General features: G+C 43.0%; 1 protein-coding gene across 4 annotated transcripts; it reads left to right on the forward strand.

Annotated features, from left to right (window-relative positions):
• Positions 1-840: 840 nt before the first annotated feature.
• Positions 841-12417, forward strand: ctbp2l.L (C-terminal binding protein 2 like L homeolog). 4 transcript variants are annotated; one of them, XM_018252285.2, is made up of 10 exons: positions 841-981; positions 2480-2545; positions 3875-4029; positions 4140-4284; positions 5063-5269; positions 5360-5574; positions 6145-6275; positions 6356-6483; positions 6646-6766; positions 11558-12417. In XM_018252285.2, the coding sequence occupies exons 2-10, from the start codon at positions 2497-2499 to the stop codon at positions 11718-11720; spliced, it is 1314 nt and encodes a 437-aa protein (XP_018107774.1). In that variant the 5' UTR covers positions 841-981; positions 2480-2496; the 3' UTR covers positions 11721-12417. The 4 variants fall into 4 exon arrangements, with proteins under 4 accessions (XP_018107774.1, XP_018107776.1, XP_018107777.1 ...); XM_018252287.2 differs by having other exon boundaries at positions 871-981; positions 2484-2545; XM_018252288.2 differs by having other exon boundaries at positions 884-981; positions 2425-2545.
• The last annotated feature ends 2843 nt before the right edge of the window (positions 12418-15260 follow it).

Raw genomic sequence — 15260 nt, forward strand, 5'->3', positions numbered from 1 at the left:
GAGATTTATGACGTCACCGAAGTCTCTTTTTGCGAGACTTCGGTGAAAAACACAGGAAGAGCGAGAGAGACACAGGGATGCGGGACATTTGAGTCCACTATCCGGGACAGCGGGACAGACAGCCAAAAACGGGACTGTCCCGCGGAAAACGGGACGGTTGGGGGGTATGAGTAGGGTTGCCACCTTTTCTGGAAAAAAAATACCGGCTTTCCTATATATTTATGTGTTTTTCCTATTAATAACATTGGGATCAACCATCATTTTTACTGGCCAGGCCTGTAAAATACTGGCCAGGTGGCAACCCTAATTAGGGTTGCCACCCGGCCGGTAAAACACCTGCCAAGGGTGGGCCGGTGTTCATTGTTTTGGTGTTACTGGTCCTTTAAAGTAACTTTAAATGGGGGAGGGCAGCAGCAGAGGATCGATTACATCGAGAGCGTTCTCTTGCTGCTAAACTTTTGGCCTATTTCATGGTCATTCCCTATTTCTATGAGAACTAAGAGGCTAAATAGATGGAATAATAGATTATGTAAAGACAAGAGACTAGGGGAATAGCGGTTAAGTGAGTAGAGAAAGAAATTGTAATAGTTCTGAGAGTGGGCCCCTGGTCTAATGTTTTTTTGGTGGGTCCCTGGTGTCCCAGTCCGACACTGAGTTTATTGTCTGTTGACGTTGCGCTAAAATATGGTTAGGCCCCAGCAGGGCATCAGGATACCGCTGTATAAATCTCAATAGACTCTAGCAGTGCCCTTGAAATACCACTAGAGAGCGCTGTAAACGCTCCACACCGAGCGAGGGCGGTACCTCCCCTTGTGCATCCAGGAAGTGGCGTTTTTGCTGGCGGCTAGACAGGGGTCGCTATAGCTAAAGGGGTAAAGTCGTAAGCCAAAGCTGCTCGGTGATTATTTTAGCGATAACTTCCTGTTTCCTGTTCCATCCGCGGCTGAGAGCGCGACGGGGTCCGGAGGTGGGGAGGCGAAGGTGAGAGATGTACGGGGGGGGGTAGGCTTGCTGTTTAAAGCCGAAAGGACGAAAAAGGGGGCTGGGCGAGTTAGTATAGGGTGGCGGAAAGGAGCTCTGGGATGGAATAGGTGGGAGGAGGGGTGAGCTGGTGACTGGGAAACAGGGGGACTCTACGTATTTACATTATGCGTATTGTTAGGCTCCCTTAGTAACGACGGTCTATCCAACGCCTATCGCTCCCTACTTCGACAGGCAGCTTTACATCTCTGCTACAACTACTATTCTCATTCGGCCGCACTAGATTGATTGGCAGGGGGATCAGTCCCTGGCTCCGCACAAAACCCCGCGTCCCTTGTGTGCATAGGGCAGAGGTCATTAGCCTGACTCCCTTCAGCGGGTGTTAATTCCGCTACTGCCGCCTCCATCCTCCGAGCAAATGTAAACTGTGCTGGGAAGTGTACTTGCACCGCGCCAAAGACTCCTTTACATTGAATCATTCCTTAAAAACCATATTAAATATCTTACATAGAATTTGTGACATTGCACTTAAATCAGCATTTGTCTGATCAATGAAACAGTGCAGGTCATGTCAGATCTATAGGTCTGTTAATCACATGGCTTCTGCTACATTGTTTCAGGATTCACTGCCAAGTGCAAAAACAATTGCAATAATTGGCAAATTACCTGAAGACCACTGACGGTTTTTTGTTTTTAATGTAATAGATTTGTTGTGCTCACAAAGTACCCTGCAGTATAGACTTGAACTAAAGGGATTGGCCTTGCTTAATCTTGCCAAAAAGGGTAACTTTATTGATGTAAATAGAAGATTAAAGAACAGGGAAATGAATGCTTAAATATTGGGCCTTCCAGTGAAATAAATCAACTTACCCTGGCTGGTGCTCATCTTCTGGCAAAACATTTTGACCCCAAACCCCTGTGAAATAAGGTGTCCTTGTCCTTTAGCTTATACTCTCCATTCAGGCGCATAACTATGACTGAGGTTCTGTAGTTATCATCCTGCTCATAACTGATCCATTACTTGAGCACTCTCATTTATTTATTTATTTTTTTTATCCATCTATGTGCAACACAGTTGCCTTGTTTCTTTTGTTCCATTCTTTATTGGCAAGTATGCTAGTTTCCTGTTGTTCCCTGATATGAGATTCTAACTTCCCTCCCTTATCTGTGGGTGTATTTATTACTGTGCAAATAAAGTGCAACAGCAGATGCACTGGGTTGTATGATATGCAAATATTTTATAAGTTGAAATATTCCAACTTTTCGGTAGTGGTTGTTACTCTTTTTGTACTGGTCAGTGACGTACTATTCCTTTAGTTGATCTTTGCTTTAGGTTTACTGTCTGTACTGTAGATTTCTTCAGTTGCTGATTTTCAATGCTTTGTCTGTTGTCTCAATGTGACACACTCTTTAAAGTCTTCACACTCCACTTCTTGTCTCCAGACTTGTCTGTCTCTCATATTTCTGGCAAATCATTTGCTTACTTTGGTCCCGTCAGGTAGCAAGGAGAGAATAATGGATAAACACAAGGTGAAGAGGCAACGTTTGGATCGAATCTGTGAAGGTAAGCATCAGTTTCACTTTTACCTTTTGATTTGTTTATCCACGCTAAGGGCTGTCCTAAGCTTGTGGGCACACAGGCTGTTGCTGTTGTCAGCCAGCAAATGTTCGCAGGCTAAGAAAAGCAGATCTGCTCAGTGCCCCTGCTCCATTGATTTGAATCCGATCAGCCTGTGTGCGCTCACACACAGTGGAGTTGAAGCTGAGGTGAGCCCGGAGATGCCTCCTTTTGCATATTTGGGCTGACCATAGCCTGTGTGTGCAGGCTGATCACATTCAAATCAATGGAGCACGGGCACTGAGCAGATCTGCTTCTCTCAGCCTGCAAAATTACGCATGCTGACAACAGCCTTGCCTTCAGCTTGTGTGCCCATAGCCTTAGTCAGACACTGTGGTTACTGCTGAGGAAAACTGTATCTTATAGAGCTTGCACATTAACTGCTACTTTGTCCAGCTATTTAACTGCAAAGGTTGTGTCAGTTCTAGTGATTATGTTGGTGTCTGCTGTTGGAGATGATGTTGTTCATATGAGCTACTGAGCTACGGTCCCGCTCCCACACAGGGTGGGAGCGGGGCCGTATTGCCATTTTTCCGGTTTAGACGTAGTGTTAGCTCCCTAACACAAGATAACGGCTGTCTGGTAGATATAAGAACAGCACTCAATAGTAAAATCCAGGTCCCACTGCAGCACATTGTTACATTGAGTAGGAGAAACAATAGTCTGCCAGAAAGCAGTTCCATCCTAAACTGCTTGCTCTTTATGAAAGCACATGACCAGGCAAAATGACCTGAGATGGCTACCTACACACCAATATTACAAAAAAAAAAAAAAAAAAATACACTTGTTGGTTCAGGAATTCAATTTTATATTAGTAGAGTGAATTATTTGCAGTGTAATTTAGAAATAAAAATCATGAAAGAATCCTTTTAAGTGATTGGGCAAAATTACTGACTTTTTGTGTGTATCCATCTTTACAGATCAGTTCTGTAAGTCAGGTTGAATATTAGACTACTGCTAAAGTCTGGAGGAAAAACATGACCATTTCCAAGTAACCATAAGTTATTATAATTGCCTGAAAACATTCTATACTTTTTATTCACTTTGTTGGTATTTTTTGCACAGGTTTCTTGTAAGTGATCACATTCCTGCTTTCTGTGCATTATGGACACACACACACACACACACACACACACACACACACACACACACACACACACACACACACACACACACACACACACACACACACACACACACACACACACACACACACACACACACACACACACACACACACACCTACACCTGTTCATTATCCTTTTCTTTATCTAGGTATTCGACCACCAATTTTGAATGGTCCCATGCCTGCCCGTCCTCTGGTGGCCCTTCTGGATGGGCGGGACTGCACAGTTGAGATGCCTGTATTGAAGGATGTTGCTACAGTTGCATTTTGTGATGCTCAGTCAACACAGGAAATACATGAGAAAGTAAGTAGTGATGATCTACATGGTTTAGCTTCACAATCTAGTTTTGGTGAAAGGAAAGAATATATTGCTTTTGAGCCATTATTTTAAACTCCTTCCCCCCCCCATAACAGGTGTTAAGTGAAGCTGTGGGCGCTTTAATGTATCACACAATTTCGCTTTCCCGTGAGGACCTTGAAAAATTTAAGGCCCTTCGTATTATCATAAGGATTGGAAGTGGATATGATAATATTGATATTAAGTCAGCTGCTGAGTTAGGTAAGTAGTAAAATACATTTTCTCTTTCCTTATATTGCTGCACACAAGCAGTGTGATCTAAAACCCTGCCAACCAGGCAGATGGGTGCCAAAGACTGGATGATTTATTAGGATTGGATGGACATGGGATCTGACTGTTTGCAAATACACAGAGCAGAGCTAAACTATGCATTATAGTGCCAAAATTTGTTAGGTCTGTGCTAATGGGCTGATCCATTTGTATTTAATTGTAACTTCAGAAGATGGAGTTGTTAAATTGATACCAGTCCTTGTTCAAGTGTAGTTTACAATCTCCTTTCTCTATCAAATTCACTCAACACACATGCAGTATTTTTATTCACAGTACTGTACTACATGTAAAAATACTTGTGTGTTAATATGGCTTTTAAAGGAAGAATAACACCAAAAATGAAGTTTTACATTAATGAAAATATCATGTACTGTTGCCCTGCACTGGTAAAACTAATCCGTTTGTTTCAGAAACACCATTATGTTCTATGGAGCTTATCTGTTATTTGTTGTGTAACCTGAGCCTTTTCTCCTTTTAGTGGCTGCCCCGGTGCTACATCTATTTATATAAACAATAGCAGTGTTTCTGAAGCAAACCCAGCAGTTTTACCAGTGCAGTGCAACATTGCATTATATCTTACTTTAAAACTCTTTCACTTTTTGATGTTACTGTTCCTTTAAGGTAGTTTCATGTATTGGTACTAATTGGTTCTACCTTTCATTTGGATAATTTTCACTTTACACTTATATACATTTTTTTCTTCTTCAAGGGATTGCTGTATGCAACATTCCCGCTTCCTCTGTGGAGGAGACAGCTGATTCAACTCTATGCCATATATTGAATCTGTACCGACGTGTCACATGGCTACACCAAGCGATGAGAGAGGGGAACCGCCCAGCAAGTGTGGAGCAGATCAGAGAAGTTGCTGGGGGAGCAGCCAGAATTCGTGGAGAGACCTTAGGCATCATAGGGCTTGGTAATCCAAAAACAGCACCATATCCATTAACAATAAATGCACATCCATATTTGCAGGATATCTTGAACAAATTTGTATGTTTGTTTTTAGGTCGGATAGGGCAAGCTGTGGCTTTGCGTGCCAAAGCATTTAATTTCACAGTCATATTTTATGACCCTTACTTACCGGATGGAGTTGAACGCTCTCTAGGTTTGCAGAGGATGGCGACCCTTCAGGAGCTATTAATGCACAGTGACTGCATAACATTGCACTGTAGTCTGAATGAGCATAATCATCACCTTATTAATGACTTCACTATAAAGCAGGTAAATGTTCATATCCATTATAAAATTAAATTTTTAAATGCATTCTGTTGCCCCATTTGGCAGATATTGTCTGCAGTAACATCAGCAAATGTCACTAGGTTCTAGAGAACAGTGCATGTAATGTTTTTTCAGTGATACTCTTGACTCTAGTACAGGTATTGGATCTGTTATCCAGAAACCTGTTATCCAGAAGGCTCCTAAGTACAATAAGGCCATCTTCCATAGATCCCATTTTATCCAAACAATCCAAAATGTTCCCTTTTTCCTCTAATAATAAAACAGTACCTTTTACTTGATCCAAACTGAGATATAATTAATCATTATTGGAAGCAAAACCAGCCTATTTGGTTTAATGTTTAAATGATTTTCTCGAAGACTTGCGGCGTGAAGATTATGGAAAGATCTGTTATCCCGATAACTTCAGGTTCTGAGCATTGTGGATAAAATATACCAATACCTGTACTATTAAACTCTTCAAGCCCTCTCCTTGTCTTCCAGTAATCCATCATTACATTGCCAGCTTGCTAGTAGCAGTAGAATAGATGATACTGATTTTATTATTTTTTTCAGATGCGCCAAGGTTGCTTCTTGGTGAATACAGCTCGTGGAGGGCTGGTTGATGAGAAGGCATTGGCTCAAGCCTTAAAAGATGGACGAATCCGTGGGGCTGCTTTAGATGTTCATGAATCTGAACCATTTAGGTAGTTATTCTACGTGTAAACAAAAAAACATTGTGCAGCTTTATGTATTTATCTTTATAATACAACTTTTTTCCCCATAGTTTTTCTCAGGGACCCCTGAAAGATGCTCCAAATTTGATATGCACCCCTCACTCTGCTTGGTATAGTGAGCATGCTTCAATTGAAGCCAGAGAAGAGGCAGCTAAGGAAATTCGAAGGGCTATAGCAGGTAATGACTAAAGGCAATATAATATTGGAATCCCTTGTGAGTATAAATATTCTGTGCTAACTGGTATAAATTGATGGCTTATTGAATTATTCTCTAAATCTCTAGGGGTTTTTATTTTTTGCATTATATATGATTTGATCTTGTAAATTTCTATTTGTTCAGGTCCAATTCCAGATGCTTTGCGAAACTGTGTAAATAAGGAATATTTGCTAGCAGCTGTGCAGTGGTCAGGGATGGAACAGGCTGCCGTTCATCCTGAACTTAATGGGGCTTCAAGTTACAGGTAATGGACTTTTTTAGTACAAGAATTTTGTCGTGACATTTAAATTTCAAATTTCTGTTTTGTATCAGCTATTGTACTCCCTTCTTGAAGTAGCGGACAGTCTTTGTTTTCCAATGTGTGCTGCCACCTCCAGTTTCTCTTGCGGCCTCAGGGGACACAGGAACCACGGAGGTTAAGCTCCTCCCTCCAGGAGGCAGGATACTGATCAAAAAAAGTTAGACTCCTCCTTCCCCCTCTTATATACTCCTCATGCTTAACTCCCACAATTCAGTTTTTCAGTGTCCTGCTTCCAAGGAGGTAGGGCTTGGCTTCAGGAGGCCCCATGAAAGGATTGACTATGGTCAACGGCTAGCGTTGACACCCGGGGTGAGACTGGAGTCAGGAACATTCCTGTACTCCAGGGTTAGCCCCCATCGCGGGATCCTCTGCCGGGGTTTGTAAGCCTTATACTAAGCCGACCATCCAATCCATCTGGGATCCACCTACATGGCTAGGACCAAAGATTGGCCAGACAGAGAGGCTCCGGAGGGGGAGCTAGCTTCCCTGTTGATGGCCACACATCGCGGGGAATATCCAGGTAAGTAGGCTACTGGCTTACTATACCTACTGCGTAATTGTGTTCCCTCCCCTCACGGCGGCTGCCCCTTTCACCAGCAGCCCAGATGGACACAATTTACCTTCGTCGGGAGGGGCGGGACCTGTGTGACATCACCCTCCTTCTCTTCCGTACCGGCATTCGCGCCATTCCAGCGGCTTCTGGGGCGGGTGCCTCAACTGCCGCGCTCCCTACCGGAAGTTTCTCTCTGCAGCTTAACTTGCGGAGAGGCGTGGAACCAGAGCGCTCCTAAAAGAAGGCTAAGCAGCCTCATAGACACATCGGAGCCACAAGGTTTTCTCCTCTCGGCGGGGTGGCAGCACCAGGTCTCCTCCATCCTTCTCGGGCACAAGTCAGGTGCTATTAATTAATTAATAAAAAACCTATGGGCGCAGCTGCAGGGAACATGTTTCCCAGGGGAGGGAAGACTAAGGCCTCTGTAACCTACCTTGCCTGTGCCTCGTGCAAAGCCAAATTTGCCAAAGGTCAGGAGGGTCCTGTCTGCACAGCGTCAGGGGAGACCTTAAACCCCACCATAGCTCCAGAGGTTGTAGCTCCACGAGACTCTACCTCTGCTCTCACTACCATTGGGGGCTCTGCAGGGGCTTCTACTTCCCAACCTAGCACTATGGGGGATAGTCCCCCACCTTGGGCAGTGCAACTGTCCCAATCCTTGGCTAGCCTTCAGGGAATTGCAAACCTATCCACTTCCTTGGACAAGTTTGTTACCCAACTATCCGCCCAGCCTCAGACTAAACACAGGAAGGCATCGAGCAAGAGAAATGCTCCTCTGCCTACATCGTCAGGGGAATCAGGCGAACTGGTGGCAGAAGGGTACAAACTCGAATTTCTATCTCGCCCACCAGCGTGTTTCTTTCTCTCGAGTCCCAAAAAGAAGCCTTCCTCAATGACTACTCCAAGCGGGGGTCATCGTTCCGGTTCCAGAGGACCAACTCTTCCAGGACTTCTATTCCAACTTATTCATAGTACCCAAAAAGGACAGGGCATTTCACCCAGTTTTGGATCTAAAGGCCCTGAACAAGTTCATCAAATATCGGCGGTTCCGTATGGAGTCCATCTGTTCAGTTATAAGATCTCTGATCAAAGACAAATTCCTGGCGTCCTTGGACATCCAGAAAGCATATTTGCATGTCCCCATCACAGGTTCGCCTTTCTCCAACAGCATTATCAGTTCGTGGCCCTCCCCTTCGGCCTATCTTCGGCTCCGCGGGTATTCACCAAGATCATGGCAGCAATGACGGCGGTCCAGCGCCTTCAGGGCATATTCATCACGCCATACCTAGAGGACATTCTAGTGAAGGCGTCGTCTCTAGAGGAGGCCCAGAGTCATCTGGCAATCACCATCAGAACGTTGGAACAGTTTGGGTGGTTGATCAACAGGAACAAATCCTTCCTATTTCCCACACAGGTGATGCAGTTTCTGGGACTAATTCTGAACACATGTTCCCAGAGAGTAGTTCTACCTTAGGAGAAGCAGAGAAAAATGAGATGTCTCGCCCAATAGCTCATACAGACCAGAGCTCCATCAGTGCGCCATGCCATGCAAGTCCTGGGATTCATGGTTTTAACCATGGAAGCAGTTCCATTTGCGGTTTCACTTGTCCCCTCTACAATTGTGCATTCTGTGAAATTAGCAGAAGACTTCACTGAATCAGAGAAACACATTGGACCAAGAGACTCTGCAGGCCCTGCAGTGGTGGATGAATGCTCTACATCTGGCATGGGGCCGACGGTGGGGGGGGGGGAAATACAGTGGACAGTCATCACCACCGATGCCAGCCTCACCAGATGGGGGGCAAGGTTCGAACAAAGGTCGGCCCAGGGACAATGGTCTCCCGTGGAGTCTAAACTGACCATAAACATGTTAGAGCTTCGAGCAATCTATCAAGCATTGCGACACTGGGAGTCGTGTCGATATGGGTGCAGACAGACAATGCGACAGCAGTCGCATAAATGAATTGTCAAAGAGGAACCCGCAGCATCGGCAGAAGTGGAGAGGATCCTAACTTTGGCGGAAGACAGAGTCCCGGGGATTTCCACCGTGCACATTCCAGGCATTCTCAGTTGGGAAGCGGACTACCTCAGCAGCACCATCTAGACCCAGGAGAGTGGGAACTCCTCCCAGAAGTATTCGAGATGGTGGTTCACAGGTAGGGACAGCCGGAGGTCGACCTCATGGCGTCACGATTCAACAGGAAGACACCAAGGTTTTTCGCCAGAAGCAAAGACCCACAGGCAGAGGGGATCGATGCCATGACTATGCCATGGTGATTCCGGCTCGCCTACATCTTTCCTTCCATTCCAATGCTACCTCGAGTCCTAAGGAGGTTTCGTCAGGAGAATCTACGCCTGATCGTGGTGGCCCCGTTCTGGCCCAGGAGAGCCTGGTTCTCGGACCTCATATCGATGTCGACAGGAAACTGGTTCCATCTTCCTCGGCGCCCCGACGTACTCCGTCGGGGCCCTATACTGCATCACAATCCAAGTCTACTATCCTTGACGGCGTGGCTGTTGAGACCACCATCTTGAGAGGTAAAGGTTTCGCAGATACTGTGATCGACACAATGATCAGGGCAAGAAAACCATCCTCAGCCAGGGCATACGACTGAGTATGGAAGGCCTATGCATCCTGGTGTGACTCCAGGCGAGCAATCTTTGATCAGTTGGATCTCTCTTTTTCTTCCTTTTATTCTTGCAGAGAGGTCTCGAGGGAGGTCTGAAATTGTCGTCTCTAAAGGTAAAGATCTCTGCCTTATCAGTGCTATTCCAGGAGAGGTTAGCACTAAAGGACGACATATTAGTGTTTCTCTAGGACACTGCACACGTGGCTCCACCATTCACAAGACCAGCCCTGACATGGGATCTTAACCTGATGCTGAGATCCCTGCAAGTGCAACCGTTCGAGCCGCTTGAATCTGTAAACCTCACCATTCTGACATGGAAGGTCGTTTTTCTGATGGCTATTGCTTCGGCCAGGCAAGTCTCAGAGCTGAGTGCTCTCTTCGTTCACGGTTTTTCATTCAGACAAGGTAGTTCTACGAAACAGTGCCATCCTTCCTTCCCAAGGTGGTGTCTGCCTTTCACGTCAACCAACCTATTGTGGTGCCATCATTTTGCCCTAATCCAAAGAACGACAAGGAGGTTCGTCTTCATTCTCTTGACGTTGTCAGGGCATTCTCTACATACAAAGAGAGAACTTCTACCATACGAAAATCGGATTCATTGTTTGTGATTCCCTCAGGCCCTCGGGTGGGGACAGCGGCATCCATGGTTACAATTTCGAGATGGATCAGAGAAACGATCTGTCAGGCATATTTAGCCGCCCACAAGAGCCCCCCGTAGGGGGTCATAGCTCAATCGACTAGGGCCTTAAGTACCTCATGGGCATAGAGGAACGATGCCTCTGCTGATCAGCTATGCAAGGCTGCTGCATGGTCCTCCATACATGCCTTCACAAAATTCTATCGCTTTGATACCTATTCTTCTGCCGAAGCATCATTTTGGCAGGAAGAGTCGTCTCTTCAGACTGAAGCAGGCAGTTGGTCTCTGTTTCTCACTTCCTGATCTACAGGATAATGGGAGTGCTTTGGTAAGTCCCTGTGGTTCCTGTGTCCCCCAAGGCCGTAAGAGAAAAGGAGATTTTTAGTATAACTTACAGTTAAATCTTTCTCTCTAGGCACTCTGAGGACACAGGAACACCCGATGTGAAACAGGTCCTTTGTTGGCCATACATGGGAAATTTTCCTGTGGCTTCACCCTTTGGTTATTGTATAAAGTTCCTTGTTATTCTGCTTGTTATTAAACTGAATTGTGGGAGTTAAGCATGAGGAGTATATAGGAGGGGGAAGGAGGAGTCCAGCTTTTTTGATCAGTGTCCTGCCTCCTGGAGGGAGAAGCTTAACCTTCGTGGTTCCTGATGAATTTTTCCTAAATACTTTATAAATATTTAGTGTAAATGCCTGAAAGAAATTTCTGTTTGTGATTCTGTCCCTTTATTAAGAAAAGTTAATTGTTCTTCTGGTAAATATCCATTGTCTGTGCTACAAGGTGTCTTGGTTCGAAATGGTGTACAATAATGTATTGCCCTCATTATGAAAAATTAAGCCTTCTTTAACTCTGTATTTCCCTGTGTCTAGTAATAAAGTTGTGTACACATCTGTTTTCTGTTTTCACAGATTTCCCCCAGGAGTTGTGGGTGTAACAACCACCGGACACCCATCTGCAATAGAAGGGCTGGTTGCCTCCTCGCATCCTCTCATACCTTCTGTCTCTCACACCCCTTCTCCTGGACAAACCAGCAAACCTGACCCAGACAGAGAAATTCCTACTGATCAGTAGCAGATTAGCTCTACTTTCTGACTCCCGTACCCTTCCCTTTCTCCTGAACTGCCCCTGCCCATTTTTTTTCCTCCTTTATTTTTATCCAAATTACCACTCCCATATTTATACTGTCTCCCATTCACTTTGAGGGAGAGAAGGAATCCAGGTCTTTTCAGCAACTTTACTGTGGTGAAGAATGGAATCATGCTGCAAACCCTGAGGTGCATCATCTCTCCTAACAACGGAAAGGAGAAAGTTCTTATCAGTTTCTGGAAACCTTTAGATATTGCCTTTCAACAGATAATATTTTTTAATCTATTTAGTTTTAATTAAAATACAATACGGGTGGGTTATACTTCTTTCTGTGTGCTGGGGCAGGCTGATCTAATCTGCTTCCACTAGTTTTGGGATGTCCATCCTGTTGCCCTTTGCTGTACTGCATATCTCAGAATTCTTTCAAGTTGAAGTTTGGGATTTATAGTTCAACTGTTAGCAAACCACTGTTTGGACATCCCTCAGCTAATAAAAGACAGGCTCGGTTGTCTCAGGGAGCTTGAGGCATGGCCAATTTTAACAGTAACAGCTGTCTACTTGTCCAAAATGTACTTTAGCCATTTCACTCAATTGTTTTACTCTGGCCTTTCTGTACGAGTTGTTGTTGTTCTCCTCTGGGTTATTTATCCATAGCCATTAAAATTCAGTTTATTTATTGCTATTTCACTAAAGGTGTTTAGTGATTGTGAGATGAATGGTAACAAGCACAGAGATGCTTAATTCATGGGACAGAAATAGTTAAAAGCAGACTGCTCTTATGCGAAAGCCTGTGTTGTGAAATATAGTATGTAATGTTTACATACAGTGGTGAAAAATTACAAGTGTCGTGTTCTGTTCTATCCTAGGGTTAACTGCATGTGGGTGCTTTCTGATGTTTGTCAGATTGTAATCCCCTGCTTACCCTGTGACCAAGATGATTTCACATAGACTTTCCTCTGGCATTTCATCTATTTTAATCGGGAAAAGTCACTGAAACACACGCAGAAAATCACAGACTAGAGATCACCACAGTTTGCCAAAGTGAAATGCTACAGCTCCCTATTCACTTGTATATCAATTTTAGGGAAATTTCACTTTGTTGAGCTCTAGTTTGACTATTTGATATGTCCCATTACCAGAAAATGCCGTGTGTCCCATTATGCTAAAGGTTCATTGAAAGAGTGCTAAACATGAACGCAGCAGTTAGCTGTTTAGAGCAGCAAAAATAGCTAATAGTGGTTACTGGGTCTGCAAAATAACCTTTAGCATAGGGAACTCTCCAACACATATTAAGATTAAATTAAGTAAATACCTTAATTCAAAAAAATAAAAATAATTAAGGCCTCAGAATGTATTTTTATATATATTTTTTTTTAATTATTTTTGTACATCATGCGTAAAGGTGAACTTCCCTTCAAATGAGAATTGTGTTTCCCTATTTTGGTACAAATATCAAGTAACCTTCACTGATAAGAGACAGTAAAGCAGGCATCATATGCAGCTTAGTGTACTACAAATCACCAGCTCTACATATAAAGTTTGCAAAAAAAAAAGTTTAAATCCATTATAGTGTACTTTGCTCTTGCAGTACATACTCCATTTGATAGCTAATAATTAACTGTGAGAATGGTGCTACTCTTTCTCCTTGGTTTCTTAAATGGAGGCAAATGTCAACTCAAACAACGGCCCTTCCTAGAAGTACATACTTCATCATTTATAAGGCATGCATTGTGCAGACTCAGGAATGCATCAATCCTAGTGCTAATTTCCTTTGAAGGAAGCTTGAGCCTTTTTAGTATTCTAAAATTCAATAGTCTACTCACACGCTGAAGGTTAAAATTTCCTATAGCTGTTTGGAATTTTTTATTTTGTGATGTTATTCAGGTGCAGAGACTCCGGCCATGAACAACAGAATAAAAATCATAAGCTTTACTTGTATGAGAACATAATGGGAATGTGCATTTTACTTAATTTGTTGGCAAAAAAATTCTATATATCCATTACATTAACGCTTAATGTTTTAAGGGTTAAAATAATCTTTAATAAATTTTCACAGATTGTATAACAGCAGATATTTTCTAATGGGGGGGATAAAAAATGTTTGACTTTTTTGGTGTTCGTGAGCTATATTAACTTGTACTGATTTAGACAAAGCGTGGTTGTGTTGGTTAGTTCCAGGAGATGTTAATATTGCAGAAATAAGGCTTCCCAATTCATTATTGCACAACATAAGTTTTCATAAAAAAGTAGTTTGTTTAAAGGAATTGTTCAGTATAAAAATAAAAGTAGTGTTGAGTAGTGAAGTAGTGTTCTGGCTATTATGTTAGACATCCAGTCACTCCAGCCTTTATAGACTACATTTTTGCCTAACTATCTATATTAGAATTTTTTTTATTTTGCACAACCTATTTACCCAGTTTTATTTTTACACTGAACTGTTCCTTTAATTTGACATAATAACCTATTTCTGTATAGTTAGTTATTTATTGGATTGAGACGTATTATTCCCCAGTAGAATAAGTGGTCCTTAGGTTTTGGTTCTGTGGAAGTTTGTGTGTTTACAGCTGTGCATGCAGAATCCAAATTACTGGTTGGCCCATAGATTGATAGGATATTTGTGGTTTGGGCTGAAGTGCCAGACCAGCTAATGTCCCCATACATGCATAGAATATGGTTAACAGTCAGACATTTCCAGGTCATTGTTGAGTTGTAATTTAGAAAATGACCAAATTTCTTAAGGGTCAGCAATCACTTTTAATGGATTGAAAATTCTAGTCTGTATCAGGGAATTCATTTGTCATTAAAAACATGGCCATGCATTTAAAAGGCATGAGCAATTGTGCCTAAAAAATGTAGGTCATGACAGGGATTATGTTACATTTCTCTTTGGAAAGTTTTTTTTCCTCTGTTTATCTGTTAAGTAAATTGTTTTGTTCTGCAAGTTGTGTAAAAAGGAATGGTTTGTACTAAAAAGGTTGCACACACCACATCAATGCATTGAACACACCTTTAGCAATAAGTGTTATGGCATCGTGACCTAAATGCAGTAAAATGAAGAAGGTAAATGTTTGTAGTAAATTTTTGCTAGTGTAGCGTCAATGTTTAATGAGAATGAAAGCTAAACTGTATTGTATAGTACAGCGCTGGTGTACTGATTTAGTATGTCATCACTACACTGGAATGTATTTGAAAGGGGGCGCTTGCTGTGGCACTGAATATTTTCCTTGGAATCAAAGTAAATCCCTTTAGCATATATCATGTTTCCTGTCTTGGTTAGCAAGGCCTGCCTATAGGCATATTCTCAAACCCAGACTTTCTGTAGGCAAGGACTGCATCAGGCAGCTCATGCAGTTCTCTGATGGGTCTGCATAGGCCCGGGGGGGGGGAATCTGGCAAAAATCTGCTTTTTGGCAACCTTGGCTCGGATTATTTGGTTTTATTATATTATAAGCACTTATCTTTAGATTGGGACCTCTGATAATTGTCATTCAAATAATTGCCCCATTTAATCCTTATGAAACCAAC

The sequence above is a fragment of the Xenopus laevis genome, chromosome 3L, assembly GCF_017654675.1.
Source record: "Xenopus laevis strain J_2021 chromosome 3L, Xenopus_laevis_v10.1, whole genome shotgun sequence".
Taxonomy (NCBI): Eukaryota; Metazoa; Chordata; class Amphibia; order Anura; family Pipidae; genus Xenopus; species Xenopus laevis.